Source organism: Coregonus lavaretus, assembly GCF_964263955.1.
Source record: "Coregonus lavaretus genome assembly, chromosome: 11".
NCBI classification, from domain to species: domain Eukaryota; kingdom Metazoa; phylum Chordata; class Actinopteri; order Salmoniformes; family Salmonidae; genus Coregonus; species Coregonus lavaretus.
The window spans coordinates 6119056-6136265 of NC_139998.1; the positions used below are offsets into that span (position 1 = coordinate 6119056).

Below are 17210 nucleotides of genomic sequence, written 5' to 3' on the forward strand. Positions count from 1 at the left end.
ATTTGATGCCATTCCACTAATTCCACTCCAGTCATTACCACGAGCCTGTTCTCCCCAATTAAGGTCCCACCAACCTCCTGTGCTTTCGTGTCATCATAAATTAAATACAGCAAAGACATGATCATAATTCAACAACAGGACAAGTTTTATAATCTTCTGCATCTATTCAATGTTATCCAGTCTGACGAGACACTAGAAACTACATTCTCATCAGCAGCTGACAGTCCAATTCTCCTGACCATTTTGACTACCTTTCACAGAGTCCTGTCAATGCATTTAATAACAGGTGCTGCCATATTTCTGCTTATATATAGACTCAAGTTGATGTACATGAATAAAGAAAACCTCAAGAGAATCTATTCTGTAATCCAGGTGCATTGAGTTGATGCGTCACCTTGGGCACGCGCCATAACCTACCAGAACTAATCGCGGATCAAAATAACATTCCATTATATTAGAGATAAATTGAGGTAATGTCGAATTCTATTGAGGCGGGCGCGACCGATTCTCCATCAAACACCTGGCACCATAGAATAGACCTAGTATTGACAGTTTGCGCACGTGCTGTCGAATTGTTGCATCCAGAAAGTAACTTTCGATTTCATAAACATTTTTAGGACATCATAAAGCATCATTAATATTTGTAAAAATCGCAGGTAGGCTGGCTATCACAGGCCATATTGTCTATACGTCGTTGACAATAGTGGAAATCTGACTAGGTCATCCAATGTGCAACAGAACATAATGACAATTGCATTTCCGCTACTGTTACATTGTATCATTGTCTTGTCTGTCATGTAAACTGAGAGTCGACTACAAAGTTAAGTGTAACACCCTAGGTTCTAGAACAGAGTAGGATAAACCACATTACTCACGTTCCAAGGACTTCTTTGAACTCGAATACATTCTTGATATCATCGACATTCTTCTTCCAAGATCCATCCGCGCCCGAATCTCCGTTCTCCCTATCCATATCGCCACCGGGGAAGACCGATTAGATTAGAGATACGGTTTTTCACCTCGTCGTGCTGACTCAGTGAGGAAAGATGGTCCCCCGTCTCGTGCCGACTAAAGTCGGACTGATATCACAGAGCTTCTTCCTGATTGTCTCCCAATTCTACCTTGCATTGCTCAGCCCATCCATCCAACCGCTGCGCCGCCAATGCAAAGGTCTCCTACAGTAGCCCTGCCACCAATCACACGTAGCAGCCTACCTACAGGTTATCAGACTAGCCTAATCTATTTGACGTAATAGAACGGGAGCTTCCTCGTTATTCTGTCTCCTTTTGGTTTGGAACACATAATTCTAGCTCTTCATATTCTGTTTAGGCTATTCTACTTGACCGAAAGATGATTACTGTTGGCAGAGTCGATCGGTTGGTGTGTGTGTGTGTCTGAACTGAACCGCTATTCTAGTGAGTCACGCTGCCTGCCCCTTTTGTTGCTATACCATAAGGAGGAGTGGGAGGCTGCTCTCATCTATTGTCTAAATAGCCGACAGCGTGCGTGCGTGAGGATAGGTAGGCTACGCTTCGAACACACCGACTGTGTTTTGCTACACCAGAAGTACATTAATTTCCAATGGTACGCTGCATATGCCTTGTAGAATTGCGTTGCAGAGGCAGTGCGTTTTTTTTTGTCATTTAGCAGACGCTCTTATCCAGAGCGACTTACAATTAGTGAGTGCATACATTTTTCATACTGTGTTGGATTTATCAAACGTATGCGTCAAACTGTATTCGTAAACGGGTTGACAGAAATGGTAGCAGATGGTGAATGTTGAACTTTTGTTGCACACATATCTAGATGACGCGGCATACTATTTTGCGCAATGACACAGTCGGTGTGTCCAAAGCGTAAGAGTGAACGATTGGCGTTCGCATTGCACCAAATCCACGACCCATGTCATTGGAGTAAGTAATGGCTATAGTTGACATGCAAGTGGGCTTTCCCATGAATACAACTATGGTGACAGTGAACTATGTTAAGTCCTTCTCACAAAAAAGTTATTACTCTGATCCCCTGGCATTGTCTTATGTTGCCCTAGCGGCCTGATCCAACCTACATGGCCTCAGCCAAGCCAAAAGGTGTGTAACAGTTTTCTGCATGTGCCTGGTCTATGTTATCACATTCTACTCTACTATATCATTATGAGGCAGATACTTTTTAATTCCCAAAAGCAAAGGGACATCGTCATTGCTGTTAACTGAGATGATTCTATAGAAAACCAATTAGATCTGTTAATTAAAGTGTCGGAGACTCTGAAGGAAGTGCAATTGGTCTTCTGGTCATTACAATGTGTTAATGAGATGGTGGAGCCTCTCCGGTCTGTCTCCCTGGACAGACTGGTTCATCTCTGAGCAGAGCACTGAGGATCCCAAATCAACCCTAATATAGCATCCTTAAGCTTTAGGCCTAGTCCGACCCACCATCCTGACTGCTGCACTCTCCTTTAGTTTAATAGCAAAACAGAATGTAAGCTTGCGAGAACAGGATGGTCGAACAAGGCTACCTTGTCCCTGTCCAAAAAACAACCTCTAGCCCCTACAGCAGGGTTTCCCAAACTCAGTCCTCCGGACCCCAAAGAATGCACATTTTGTTTTTCGCCCTAGCACTACACAGCTGATTCAAATAATCAATTAATCATCAAGATTTGATCATTTGAATCAGCTGAGTAGTGTTAGGGCAAAAACCAAAACATGTACCCGTTGGGGTCCCGAGGACAGTTTGGGAAACGCTGCCCTACGCACTTGTGTAGGATTCAGGGTAAGATTGAATCCTGTCTCCCAGGACAGACTGGGTTCTCTGGGCAGTTCCAAATTAGGGCCAAGCTCCTACACCTGTGGAGGTCTGAGAGGATTTGATGGGTGTAAGCAAGGAGATAAGACAAGAGGAATTGTTGCCATATTGTTAGAGTAAGACAGATTTTCCACCATATTGCTTACATCAATCCTCTCCGAAGTGAGTAGGGGCTGATTTGGGTTCATAGTACGAGCCTACGAATCTAAAGAAGCTCAACGATGCTACTATATTACTGACAATAGAACAGTGGAATGACCAGACTATTCTGAATAATAGTATTAACTATGATTGATAACCAACTGAAATCTCCCACAACATATTGAGCAACTGTTTTTACACAACAGTAGCTTTTTGTTGTGACGCTATATTAACATGGTAGTTACTAGGAAACTACACTGAACAAAAATATAAACGCAACATATAAAGTGTTGGTCCCATCTTTCATGAGCTGAAATAAAAGATACCAGAAATTTTCCATATGCACAAAAACCTTATTTCTCTCAAGTTTTGTGCACAAATGTATTCACATCCCTGTTAGTGAGCATTTCTCCTTTGCCAAGATAAACCATTCACCTGACATGTGTGGCTTATCAAGAAGCTGATTAAACAGCATGATCATTACCAGTGGCGACCCGTCATTCAGGGCAGCCCCACATTTTGCATGTTATTTTGGCATTAATATGTGTCACATATCAGTTTGCAAACAATGTATAAAACTTATAATAATCATTGAGCTAATAAAGCCGCATACAAACATGGTCTCTTTTTTGCTTTCTTGAGTAAGGCAGCTCCAAAAATGCAGGTGTTTCAGCCTAGCTCAGTTCTTTCTGTGGTGGTAGGGCAGCCAGCGGAAAATACGGCGTGTAGGGGTTGGTAATGTTCGTTTTGAACGGTCATCCAACTCGGAATTGTAAGTCAGGAACTCTTTCTAGAGCTACGCCCTGAAGATCACTGACGTCATCATGATTCAACCTTGTTTTTTTCAGAGTTCCCAGTTGTCTTGAAAGCACCATAAATCCAGAGAATGCCAGACTTTGATGACAAAATTTGCCTACAAAGGCCCGCCGCGCCTCCTTCCTGTTCAAGTGAGCACAGCACAACAAGCTGAGTCCAAAAACGTCTTGTATGCTGATGCATAAATGATGTAATATGCCAGGGAATATGTATACTGTAGCTAAGAAAGTAATACTAAGTGTATGTTGTGGAGTAAGCTGTTAGTAGCCCATGTGCCTCACCCTAATAATTTGGTCTATTTTCCCCTCTTAATTTCACCTACTGTTCTGACTTGGTTGTGCACACGTAGCCTATAGCCTGTTTTAGAGAAATGTAATCATCAAATATTGTAAGAGCTTTCATTGTCTGCTTATATGCCCCCTTTATTTATCCTACAGTTCTGACTTGGTGTACAGGGAGAGTACTGTAGGAACGGCCCATGTTCTGAATTCTGTCGCTGTACATTTCAAAAGTGCTGAACAAATAGTTATATTGACTATGTCCGTCCTAGCTCGCTCATTAATGTCTTAATCGAAATTACGGATTGCCTCTTATCCCCTTGTCCTCCCTTCTGCCATAGTTTGTACATCTCAATTGTCAGTAGAAACCACATTTGTTTAAGCAAGTCAGCTATATCAGCTATGTTTTTTTTAAAGGCAGTAAATGAGGCTGAATTAACTATTTTGCTGCCAGACAAGGCTCCACTGATTCCCAGGTGTAGCAGTGGTAAGGTGTTGGGACAGCTTTATGTAGGCCTTAACAGTTTGTGGGCACTGTTTGTCACCGTTATAGTGCAATTAATGTATTTTTTAGTGTTGTGTTGTGGCGTTGCTGGCATGCATCCCCCATTTTTTATTTTGTTTGCCCCACCAAGATTTACATGCTAAAATCGGCACTGATCATTACACAGGTGCACCTTGTGCTGGGGACAATAAAAGGCCACTCTAAAATGTGCAGTTTTGTCACACAACGCCACAGATGTCTCAAGTTGAGGGAGCGCGCAATTAGCATGCTGACTTCAGGAATGTCCATCAGAGCTGTTGCCAGAGAATTTAATGTTCATTTCTCTACCATAAACCGCCTCCAACTTCGTTTTAGAAAATGTGGCAATACGTCCAACCTGCCTCACAACCGCAGACCACGTGTATGGCGTCTTGTGGACGAGCGGTTTACTGATGTGAACAGAGTGCCCCATGGTGGCGGTGGGGTCATGGTATGGGCAGGCATAACCTACGGACAACGAACACAATTGCATTTTATCGACGGCAATTCGAGTGCAAAGAGATACCGTGACGAGATCCTGAGGCCCATTGTCGTGCCATTCATCCACCGCCATCACCTCATGTTTCAGCATGATAATGCACAGCCCCATGTCGGAAGGATCTTTACACAATTCCTGGAAGCTGAAAATGTCCCAGTTCTTCCATGGCCTGCATACTCACCAGACATGTCACCCATTGGGCATGTTTGGGATGCTCTGGATCGACGTGTACAACAGTGTGTTCTAGTTCCCGCCAATATCCAGCAACTTCACACAGCCATTGAAGAGGCGTGGGACAACATTCCACTCTATGTTAAGGAGATGTCGCGCTGCATGAGGCAAATGGCGGTCATGATAATGACTAGTATTCTGAACCATGCCTCTACCTTTTTTTAAAGGCATTTGTGACCAACAGATGCATATCTGTATTCCCAGTTATGTGAAATCCATAGATTAGGGCCTAATGAATTTATTTAAATTGACTGATTTCCTTATATGAACTGTAATTCAGTCACATCTTGGAAATTGTTGCATGTTGCATTTATATTTTTGTTTCAGTATAGTAAATTGAATGCAATTATATTGTGTGAAATTAACTTTAGCATAAAGTTAAAAAACATTAAGAATTAAAAATCAGATATTACAATAAAAATTAACAACATTTTCAGGGCAATATTGACTTGCTTTACGATGCAATCTCAGACCATCTACATCACGTTGTTTTTATACAGTTACAACTCCATTTCATAATGCTCAATGAAACAGCCCTTCCTAACCACCAAACAGTCTTGTTCCACTCAGTACCTGAAGCCCCCACCCCCCCACCCCACATTGAGGAAGCAGCCTTTAGCACTTGTGTTTTTGAGAACATTTGAACATACAGGAAGAAAAGAGAGCATGGACTGAATCACAACATTTCACTATTGTTTCATCTCAACAATTGATAGAAAGTTGAGTGAAACAGATGTGAAACAGAGATAAATTCAGCCTGGAGGTCCAGGCTAGAGAAGAGATGTCATGTGGTTTTACTGGCGCAGGGAGGGTGCATCCATTCTGGGGCCTGCGGGAGCAGCCATCTTGGGGCCCAGTGGCTCAAGAGGAGAAGGTGGCAGTGAGGATGGCCTCGTTCTGCTGGTGGTGGAGCGTTCCGATGCCCACAGCCGGGGCGGGAAGAGCAGGCCGACTCACCAACCGGAGCTGGAGGAAGTGGGCAAATGAAAATGGTAGGTAAAAAAACCGGCATATATACACTGTGTACACAAAACATTAGGAACACATTCCTAATATTGAGTTGCACGCCCTTTTGCCCTCAGAACAGCCTCAATTCGTCGGTGCATGGACTCTACAAGCTGTCGAAAGCTTTCCACAGGGATGCTGGCCCATGTTGACTCCAATGCTTCCCACAGTTGTGTCAAGTTGGCTGGATGTCCTTTGGGTGGTGGACCATTCTTGATACACACGGGAGACTGTCACCTACTACCATACCCCGTTCAAAGGCACTTAAATCTTTTGTCTTGCCCATTCACCCTCTGAATGGCACACATACACAATCCATGTCTCAATTGTGTCAAGGCTTAAAAATCCTTCTTCTTCCCCTTCATCTACACGATTGAAGTGGATTTAACAGTAAGCGATCATAACTTTCACCTGGTCAGTCTATATCATGGAAAGAGCATGTTTTGTACACTCAGTTTATTGTGCATGTTTGAGATCCACTACATTGCAGTCGGACTGTGCAGAATCAATGATCTACAAATCACCTTGCATCCCAAATAACTACTAATTATCTAGCAATTCTGAGCCTCGCCTTGCTTGCTCAAATTGATCCCCTTAAACACGTCAAATGTATTTCTCTGATCATTCAGACAGGGCAGGACTCACCTTGCAGGCCAGCTGCTTCTCAAACCTACGGGCCACGAAGGACCAGGGGCCCATGTTCTGGGGCTCCTCCTGGCTCCAGACGAACTCTGTATGGGACACCCAAACACATGAAGATTACATAAAAAAATTATCTTGAAGATGGCAAAACACTAGGGATGGGCACGGTTAATCAAATATCTGGATATCCGAACAGACGTATTTGATAACGTGAGTAAGTGTTCATTTTTGGAGAAAATACTATTGTAGACCTATTTTAACAATAAAAGCCTTGTCTAAATTAAATTATCCTGTTGACATTTTTACCTACAAGGATATACCATGACATTTGAAATTCTTAATTTAATAAAACAAAATTTTGAATGTAGTTTTTATAACGGTGCACAGAGCTACTGTTGCCCTACTGTTGCACATCTATCCCTCCAGGCTGGCCTGACGTCGGTACGCTATTTTCCCCACTTCAAATAGCAATTATAGGCACTCACCTAATGGAGTTTCCACAAGACCTGACACAGATCAATGCAAAACACTCACCATAAAACCTTTTTGTAACAGAATCAGTTTTATCATGGTGAAAATCAGACTTCTCTTTCGCTGTTGCTTTTAGCCAGACTACCAGAGAAAATCAGCATGTCCGCTGTTTACCTCTGCCATGTGCATTTGCGTCATTCTGATTGGTCGAGAGTCAATAAGTGTTCGTTTTTTTGACTATCCGGATATCAGAAAAAAATGTGTGATATTATTTGAATAGTAAAATAATTTAAAAATGCCCATCCCTACCAAATACAGTGCACAAAATTATTTATTGATCCGATGCTGCAGCACAGTCTCTGGTAAGCAGTGTTGAACAGTAAGGGACAGTTTCTCAGATACAGACTAAACCTAATCCTGGAATAAAAAGCATGCTCAATGGAGAATCTCCATTGAAATAGCTTTTTAGACCAGGCTTAATCTGTGTCCGGGAAACCGGCCTATAGTGTCTGTGGTAAGAAGTGAAGACCAGTGCAGGTCAGGCCAGGCCAGGGGTCACTTACATACCTTTGGTGTTGGTGTACTTGGATAAAAGCGATTCTTAAGTGGCATTTTAGATATTAGATCGTGTCTGAGGTAAGTAGTGGCCAGGTCAGGTATAGCCTACCTTTGGCGTTGGTGTACTTGGTGAGCGCCTGCTGCAGGGCCTCCAGAGGGAAGGGACACAGCTCCTCCAGTCTGATCAGTGCTGTGTTCTGAGTGGCTGCTGATGCCTCCCTCTGCTTCAACAGGGCATAGTAGTGCTTCCCTGAACACAGCACCACCTGCTGGACACTACAGGGATAGCAGGAAAGGACAGTTATTAAAGCAGTTGGGCACATACTGTACTGGGTTGGGGTCGATTCCATTTGAATTCAGCCAACCCTGGAAGGTGCAGCAGATACAGATGTAGCTACACTGTACTATTTGATCTCATAAATAAAGTCCAATAAAGTGACACCATTATACAATTGACAACAGTTTTAAATTAGATATAACATATCGATTTGTAAGTCGCTCTGGATAAGAGCGTCTGCTAAATGACGAAAATGTAAAATGTAAAAATGTATCAACAGGAAGCAGAAAAGAGGGTGTAATGTTGTGGATACTTCTTTACCTGGCTGGTGTGACTGCGGTCTCACCAATCACAGGTTTGAAAGAGGTTCCAGGAGCCATGTCAGCCAGACTGGATGTTGCCCCCTACAGGTAGCGACAGGAACTCATCAACTCAGTCACCAAATATCACCGTAAACATGTTCACAGTAGCCGTGTTTGAGTACCTTAAAATGAACCCTTACTTTTTTATTTCCTTGAGGAAATCACTGATATGACATGGTAAGATTGGTGGAAGCAATGCAGTGAAAACCATGCCTTCACCTAACCACTCACTCACCTGAAAGGGGGAAGGAAGGATGCATTTTAAAGGTTTTCAAACAGGCCCATTTAACTCATGAATGGCTTGTATTGGATGTGTTATTGAGTAGCTTACAGAGAATCGGAGCAGAGTTTTGGGCCCAGCCACGATCAGTGGCTTGCGGAAGTTGCGTATCATCTGTCGTCTCAGCAGGTGGAAGTACTGTGCTGGGGTCGTAGGGTTGACCACGCCCATGTTGACATTGTCACCATCCACCCCCTCCTCCTTACTGTCACACAGCTGGGAGCAAGAGAAAGAAGAGGAGATTTAGACAGAGAAGACAGGAATAGTCAAATCCATTTGTTTCAATTAGCATCATACACAGCGATACAATAAATATTACAAGAGACAGTGAGAGAGTTGTATACAGTAGCTATAACAGAGATAATTGTATCTGATATTTGTTTCCAAAGAGTAGCCCTGGGCTCCTTCTCAAAAGTCTGTTCTCCTCGATTTCTCTCCGCCACAAAATGCAGAGGAGAAGATCGGAGGTTCCCCGTGTTTTGTGTTCCCCTCTTCACCTGTAGGAACCTCTCCATGCGGCAGGAGGAGTGTTCAGGTCCTGCTCCGTCGTAACCATGGGGAAGCAGGATCACCAGCCCGCACTGCAGCAGCCACTTAGCCTCGCCTGGGAGAGAGAGACGTTTCAATCAACACCTAATGGAACCAGAATGTAGCGTCTAACGTTTATGAATGCTTTATGACTGCTCTATAAAAGCTTTTATATTAAAAGTGTAGTTTGTGTTCTACTGGGCCCCATGATTTACTGATCATGTTGATCAAATATCCAGTTTTATCTCAACTGTATACTAAACAAAGTGTTGGCTCCATTCCATTTATCCCCTTCCCCTAACTCTTGTCAATCTGTGTTCACAGAACTGAAAGGACTTGATAGGTGTTAGCCAGGGGCTAGAATTAAACTGGATTATGATATACAACTATCTGCAAACTCAAAGGAGGAGACCTAAAAATAGCCCTTCAGAGAGTTATTGACCAGAGTATCAGCATTCATTACCTCCGGAGAGGAAGGTGTCGAATATGATCTGAGCTCCGTTGAAGAAGTCTCCAAACTGAGCCTCCCAGATAGGCAGTAGTTTAGGCTGGGCGATGGCCATGCCATACTCAAAGCCCAGCACGGCCTCCTCAGACAGGGCGCTGTTGCACACCTAGAAAACACACACACACACACACACACACACACACACGAGTGCACACCGTATTACAGGTGGATGTCCAAGACAGTCTTATACAACTTAGAAGTAAAACAAGTAAACAAGTCATGAGGTCCAAGTCTCGAGTCTCATTGGTTGTTTTTTTCTCTTGTTGCAATAACTCATTATTTACCTCCATGAAACCTTTCTGTTCAGGGTCTATGTGATTGAGGGGGATGTACATGTCATCTGTGTCTTGACAAACTATCATGGCATGTCTCTGACTGAAGGTGCCCCTCCCAACATCCTGTCCACTGATACGAATGTTGAACCCTGCAAAACAAATTAAACACAAAATGCATTCTTACAGCCAGAGACATGAGAATTACATATATAAATGACTCAAAATATATATTTTTTTGTAAGTATTGACATAGTATGGTAATAACAGGCCTGGAAAACACAAATCTATCTATCTATCTAACAAGCAATTTCTGTAAAACTATTTTATCTTTAAGATCAATCCCTTTTCACATTACCGTGCCAACCCAAATCAAATTGTGCTGCCTATGATATTCCAGCAACTATAAAGGATGTGTTACCAGGCCAGCTCAGTACAGCTTGGTTTGGCTCAGTAGTGTAAAAAGCTGTTGAGAGGCAGACTGACCTTGGCAGAGCAGAGAGCCAAACGCCATGGCCTCAGCAGTGGACCAGTCCAGATTAGTTCCATTCTCCACCTTCGCACGACGACCCTGAGAGAAGAACACAACAGATCTGTTTTCATTGAGCTTCAGAGAGTCTTTAAAACATCGGGGGAAAAACACATTCATCCAGCTCTAACAAGACTGCACTACTGACCCTAGTGAAGCATGCCGTCACCCAAGTACCTTTGGGCTTTAGAAAAGCGCTATACTGTAGCGACCTTAAAGGGATACTCGGGATTTTGGCAATGAAGCCCTTTATCTATTTTCCCAGAGTCAGATGAACTCGTGGATACCATTGTCTCTGATCTCCCGAACTATACCTTTAACTCAACACCTAGCAAACTTGTAAAGAGGTTCAGATCTGTTAGCGTAATGGCTACAATATATATATCCTGCAATTGTTATTACCGCCACATGCATCTTCCCCAGGTGGCTGTGTAGCTGGACCTCGTCGGGTATCTCCACAGATTTGGCCCCTACATACTGCAGCAGGGGGGCAGGCACCCCCGTGTCCCAGTGGGTGACTCTGGCCTGGGGCTCCACCAGACCTCCCCAGCGCCCCTGGAACAACAACACAACTTTATAAGTCCATTTGTTACAGACAATCATGGAAATCTGTGTTCTGTTAGTTTCTCAACACTCCAAAAAGCACTCATCACCAGACCTGGGTACAAACGTTTTGAGTGTTCGCTTTAGTCTGCCTGTAGTGCCAGATGGGTGGGGTTTGCACTTTTGCAACTATTCTATTGGTTCCATTGTGCCAGGTAAACTAAAATCAAGCACAGCTAAAGTATTTGAAATGATTGCACATCACAGACCTGCAGGTTGGTGGGTGCAGGGCTGTATAGGGTCATGTTGGCCAGCTTGTCGTTCAGCATGCCGTAGTGGGCTGTCCTGATGGCACCACGTTCCTCCTCGGTCATCAGGCCCTCTGAGATCAGCTGGTCAGCATAGGAGTCTGGGATGCTCTTCCTGGAGCTGGGGGGATGAGAAGAGGGTAGGATGTCATGGTTAGATATTTGTTATTTGGGCATTGTTCTGTAATCAAGGGCTCCCGAGTGGCCTCAGTGCTTGAGGCGTCACTACAGACCCCCTGGTTCGATTCCAGGCTGTATCACAACCGGCCGTGATTGGGAGTCCCATAGGGCGGCGCAGAATTGGACCAGCGTCGTCCGGGTTTGGCCGGTGTAGGCCATCATTGTAAATAAGAATTTGTTCTTAACTGACTTGCCTAGTTAAATAAAGGTTAAATAAAATAAAAATAATACGAGGGCAAATAATCTAAAGCAAATATAAAATTGTAAACAATATATGCTTTTGTTCATGGTTGTGGGAATGTGTTCCCCTTTCAATACAATGAGGTCGTTTCTGGACAATATTTATTTCCATTTAGTGGACCCCTTTTGGCTCAAGAGCAGCCAGAGAGGGAAGAGTATAGCAAATATAGTGAAGTGAACTCACCGGATAATCCTGTACATGGCAGGGTTAGTGAATCCAGGTTCGTCCAGCTCATTGTGTCCCCACTGTCTGTAGCAGAGCAGGTCCAGGATGACGTCCTTCCTGAAGCGTCTCTGGTACTCTACCGCCAAACGCGTTGCACGCACCACCTCCTCCGTATCATCACCGTTCACATGTATCACCGCACAGCCCACCATCTTACCTGGAGAGTGGAGAACACACACAGAGTGCGATAGAGAAGTATTAAAATTCCCATAAAAATGTATTTGTGATTATAATTCCCATTGGTACATATTATAATTCTGTATATAATAAATCCCATAAAGATCTATTATAGATAAAGCGATACATTTCACATACCAACATCACTGCAGTATAAAGACGATCTCCCTCTCGCAGATGGAGTGGTATAACCCACTTGGTTGTTTACAATGAGGTGGATGCTCCCACCAACTCTGAAGTGGGGGAGTAGTGAAATGGTGAATGTCTCTGGAACAATCCCTTGACCCGAGAATGAAGCATCCCCATGGACCTGAGAAAAGTAAGGAGAGTTTCCACAATGATCACCAGTTCATTTCAGGCTTGAAATTTGGAAAATATCTTGACATCAACAATGGATAATGCCTGTATGTCCCAATAAACTGTACTTCAGTGTCATACTCCCTTTACTATCCCTCTCTATGACGTATTGTAATTATAGTATTGTGCAAGACAAATTCACAAGATTAAGTAATGAAGTACAGTTGAAGTCGGAAGTTTACAAACACTTAGGTTGGAGTCATTAAAACTCGTTTTTCAACCACTCCACAAATGTCTTGTTAACAAACTATAGTTTTGGCAAGTCGGTTAGGAAATCTACTTTGTGCATGACACAAGGAATTTTTCCAACAATTGTTAACAGACAGATTATTTCACTTATAATTCACTTTATCACAATTCCAGTGGGTCAGAAGTTTACATACAATGAGTTGACTGTGCTTTTAAACAGCTTGGAAAATTCCAGAAAATGATGTCATGGCTTTAGAAGCTTCTGAGAGGATAATTGACATCATTTGGTCAATTGGAGGTGTACCTGTGGATGTATTTCAAGGCCTACCTTCAAACTCAGTGCCTCTTTGCTTGACATCATGGGAAAATAAAAAGAAATCAGCCAAGACCTCAGAAAGAAAATGTAGACCTCCACAAGTCTGGTTCATCCTTGGGAGCAATTATCAAACGCCTGAAGGTACCACGTTCATCTGTAAAAACAATAATACGCAAGTATAAACACCATGGGACCACGCAGCCGTCATACCGCTCAGGAAGGAGACGCGTTCTGTCTCCTAGAGATGAACGTACTTTGGTGCGAAAAGTGCAAATCAATCCCAGAACAACAGCAAAGGACCTTGTGAAGATGCTGGAGGAAACAGGTACAAAAGTATCTATATCCACAGGAAAACAAGTCCTATATCGACATAACTTGAAAGGCCGCTCAGCAAGGAAGAAGCCACTGCTCCAAAACCACCATAAAAAAAGCCAGACTACGGTTTACAACTGCACATGGGGACAAAGATCATACTTTTTGGAGAAATGTCCTCTGGTCTGATGAAACAAAAATAGAACTGTTTGGCCATAATGACCATCGTTATGTTTGGAGGAAAAAGGGGGGCTTGCAAGCCGAAGAACACCATCCCAACCGTGAAGCACAGGGGTGGCAGCATCATACTATGGGGGTGCTTTGCTGCAGGAGGGACTGGTGCACTTCACAAAATAGATGGCATCATGAGGAAGGAAAATTATGTGGATATATTGAAGCAACATCTCAATACATCAGTCAGGAAGATAAAGCTTGGTCGCAAATGGGACTTCCAAATGGACAATGACCCCAAGCATACTTCCAAAGTTGTGGCAAAATGGCTTAAGGACAACAAAGTAAATGTATTGGAGTGGCCATCACAAAGCCCTGACCTCAATCCTTTAGAACATTTGTGGGCAGAACTGAAAAAGCATGTGGGAGCAAGGAGGCCTATAAACCTGACTCAGTTACACAAGCTCTGTCAGGAGGAATGGGCCAAAATTCACCCAACTTATTGTGGGAAGCTTGTGGAAGGCTACCTGAAATGTTTGACCCAAGTTAAACAATTTAAAGGCAATGCTACCAAATACTAATTGAGTGTATGTAAACTTCTGACCCAGTGGGAATGTGAGGAAAGAAATAAAAGCTGAAATAAATAATTCTCTCTACAATTATTCTGACATTTCACATTCTTAAAATAAAGTGGTGATCCTAACTGACCTAAGACAGGGAATTTTTACTAGGATTAAATGTCAGGAATTGTGAAAAACTGTTTAAATGTACAGTGAGGGAAAAAAGTATTTGACCCCTCTGCAAAACATGACGTAGTACTTGGTGGCAAAACCCTTGTTGGCAATCACAGAGGTCAGACGTTTCTTGTAGTTGGCCACCAGGTTTGCACACATCTCAGGAGGGATTTTGTCCCACTCCTCTTTGCAGATCTTCTCCAAGTCATTAAGGTTTCGAGGCAGACGTTTGGTAACTCGAACCTTCAGCTCCCTCCACAGATTTTCTATGGGATTAAGGTCTGGAGACTGGCTAGGCCACTCCAGGACCTTAATGTGCTTCTTCTTGAGCCACTCCTTTGTTGCCTTGGCCATGTGTTTTGGGTCATTGTCATGCTGGAATACCCATCCACGACCCATTTTCAATGCCCTGGCTGAGGGAAGGAGGTTCTCACCCAAGATTTGATGGTACATGGCCCCGTCCATCGTCCCTTTGATGCGGTGAAGTTGTCCTGTCCCCTTAGCAGAAAAACACCCCAAAGCATAATGTTTCCACCTCCATGTTTGACGGTGGGGATGGTGTTCTTGGGGTCATAGGCAGCATTCCTCCTCCTCCAAATACGGCGAGTTGAGTTGATGCCAAAGAGCTCGATTTTGGTCTCATCTGACCACAACACTTTCACCCAGTTCTCCTCTGAATCATTCAGATGTTCATTGGCAAACTTCAGACGGGCATGTATATGTGCTTTCTTAAGCAGGGGGACCTTGCGGGCGCTGCAGGATTTCTGTCCTTCACGGCGTAGTGTGTTAACAATTGTTTTCTTGGTGACTATGGTCCCAGCTGCCTTGAGATCATTGACAATATCCTCCCGTGTAGTTCTGGCTGATTCCTCACCGTTCTCATGATCATTGCAACTCCACGAGGTGAGATCTTGCATGGAGCCCCAGGCCGAGGGAGATTGACAGTTCTTTTGTGTTTCTTCCATTTGCGAATAATCGCACCAACTGTTGTCACCTTCTCACCAAGCTGCTTGGCGATGGTCTTGTAGCCCATTCCAGCCTTGTGTAGGTCTACAATCTTGTCCCTGACATCCTTAGAGAGCTCTTTGGTCTTGGCCATGGTGGAGAGTTTGGAATCTGATTGATTGATTGCTTCTGTGGACAGGTGTCTTTTATACAGGTAACAAGCTGAGATTAGGAGCACTCCCTTTAAGAGTGTGCTCCTAATCTCAGCTCGTTACCTGTATAAAAGACACCTGGGAGCCAGAAATCTTTCTGATTGAGAGGGGGTCAAATACTTATTTCCCTAATTAAAATGCAAATCAATTTATAACATTTTTGACATGCGTTTTTCTGGATTTTTTTTTTGTTATTCTGTCTCTCACTGTTCAAATAAACCTACCATTAAAATTATAGACTGATAATTTCTTTGTCAGTGGGCAAACGTACAAAATCAGCAGGGGATCAAATACTTTTTTCCCTCACTGTACATTGTCTATCACCAGTATCACTGATATCGTTATTGATATTGTTCTTGTACATACTGTATATTATTTTGTTCTTTCTGTACTGGCATTGACACATTTGTTTTATTTTTATTGACACTTTATTTTTTAAATATTGCTACTATGCAAATATGCAAGTAACCATTTCATTGTACCGTGTACACCTTCTGTAGAGACCCATCCACTTAGCAAGATGTGACTGGGGGGTTATAGCATTTATTTCACATGACCCATCAATTTAGGCAAATTTGTCTAGGTAAGCGTCATCTAATATTTATAAAATATTTTTATCTGGACACTTTCTGTTTTTGATATTGCTAATATGCAAATTTGCAAGTAACCATTTCACTGTACCGTTTACACCTTCTGTATCCTCTGCATGTGACAAATAATCTTTGATTTTATTTGATATAGTGTGTGTTTACTAGAGACGGTAATGTGAAGAACAACATGACCTGCACCAGTCAGATTAGGATATCGGCCAAGTGTATTTTTACCTGGAGTTTTTCCTTATTGTAGACTACTACTTTTACCCCTTTTAGTCTTGAAATCTTTGGTTGTTTACTACACTACTCACTCTATTTAGCACATGGCCTCACATGTGAATCCTTAAAGAGATGGGTGGGGCTTAAGAGGGTGTGAACATGCTGAATGTGTAGACAAAGAAGAGCTCTCCAGTATGTGTACCAAAACATTCAAAGGCCATTTTCTCAAAAGTGGGGTTACAATTTGATCAACTTCCAAAGCAGAATTACTTTCCCATTGTTCCTCAACTGCAGTTTATGATATAACATTTTCTAGCTCTGAGTCTCTACTTTTATCCATTGTAAAAAACTCTGCGGTCCGACTCATCCCAAACCATCTCTGAGGTCGGGGGATTGTGGAGGCCAGGTCATCTGATGCAGCACTCCATCACTCTCCTTCTTTGTAAAATAGCCCTTACACAGCCTGGAGGTGTTGGGTCATTGTCCTGTTGAAAAACAAATGATATTCCCACTAAGCCCAAACCAGATGGGATGGCGTATCGCTGCAAATGCTGTGGTAGCCATGCTGGTTAAGTGTGCCTTGAATTCTAAATAAATCACAGACAGTGTCACCAGCAAAGCATCCCCACAGCATTTGCGTCTTCAATTCCTGTGGCGGTCCTCATGAAAGCCAGTTTCATCATAGCGCTTGATGGTTTTTGCGACTCCACTTGAAGAAACTTTCAAAGTTCTTGAAAGTTGCCGTATTGAATGACCTTCATGTATTAAA

General features: G+C 43.0%; 2 protein-coding genes across 3 annotated transcripts in view; both read right to left on the reverse strand.

Moving 5' to 3' along the window:
- Positions 1-2580, reverse strand: part of camk1db (calcium/calmodulin-dependent protein kinase 1Db) — a 52448-nt gene extending 49868 nt beyond the window's left edge. Inside the window, exon 1 of the mRNA XM_084171844.1 lies at positions 876-2580. Coding sequence (XP_084027970.1) covers positions 876-973 — 98 coding nt within the window. The 5' untranslated portion in view covers positions 974-2580. The remainder of the gene's footprint in view (positions 1-875) is intronic.
- A 2999-nt stretch (positions 2581-5579) lies between these two features.
- On the reverse strand, positions 5580-13392 carry LOC311137452 (2-oxoadipate dehydrogenase complex component E1-like). Of its 2 annotated transcripts, XM_084171963.1 has the most exons (14): positions 13268-13386; positions 12532-12703; positions 12175-12373; positions 11532-11691; positions 11122-11274; positions 10677-10761; positions 10203-10342; positions 9874-10024; positions 9380-9486; positions 8934-9098; positions 8562-8644; positions 8073-8239; positions 6938-7023; positions 5580-6253 (listed from the first exon to the last, which is right to left on the reverse strand). In XM_084171963.1, exons 1-14 carry the CDS (start codon positions 13298-13300, stop codon positions 6149-6151), a joined length of 1806 nt encoding a protein of 601 aa, XP_084028089.1. In that variant the 5' UTR covers positions 13301-13386; the 3' UTR covers positions 5580-6148. The 2 variants fall into 2 exon arrangements, with proteins under 2 accessions (XP_084028089.1, XP_084028090.1); XM_084171964.1 differs by lacking the exons at positions 5580-6253; positions 6938-7023 and adding an exon at positions 8743-8837 and having other exon boundaries at positions 8153-8239; positions 13268-13392.
- Positions 13393-17210: the final 3818 nt, after the last annotated feature.

Coding starts and splice junctions, on each gene's coding strand:
- LOC311137452 (XM_084171963.1), bottom strand. CDS start 13,300: ATGATGTCAAGCAAAGAGGCACTGAGTTTGAAG. Junction 8,645..8,933: donor AAACTCTGCTCCGATTCTCT/GTAAGCTACTCA, acceptor CGCTACCTGTAG/GGGGCAACATCCAGTCTGGC. Junction 8,240..8,561: donor ACCGCAGTCACACCAGCCAG/GTAAAGAAGTAT, acceptor CTATCCCTGTAG/TGTCCAGCAGGTGGTGCTGT.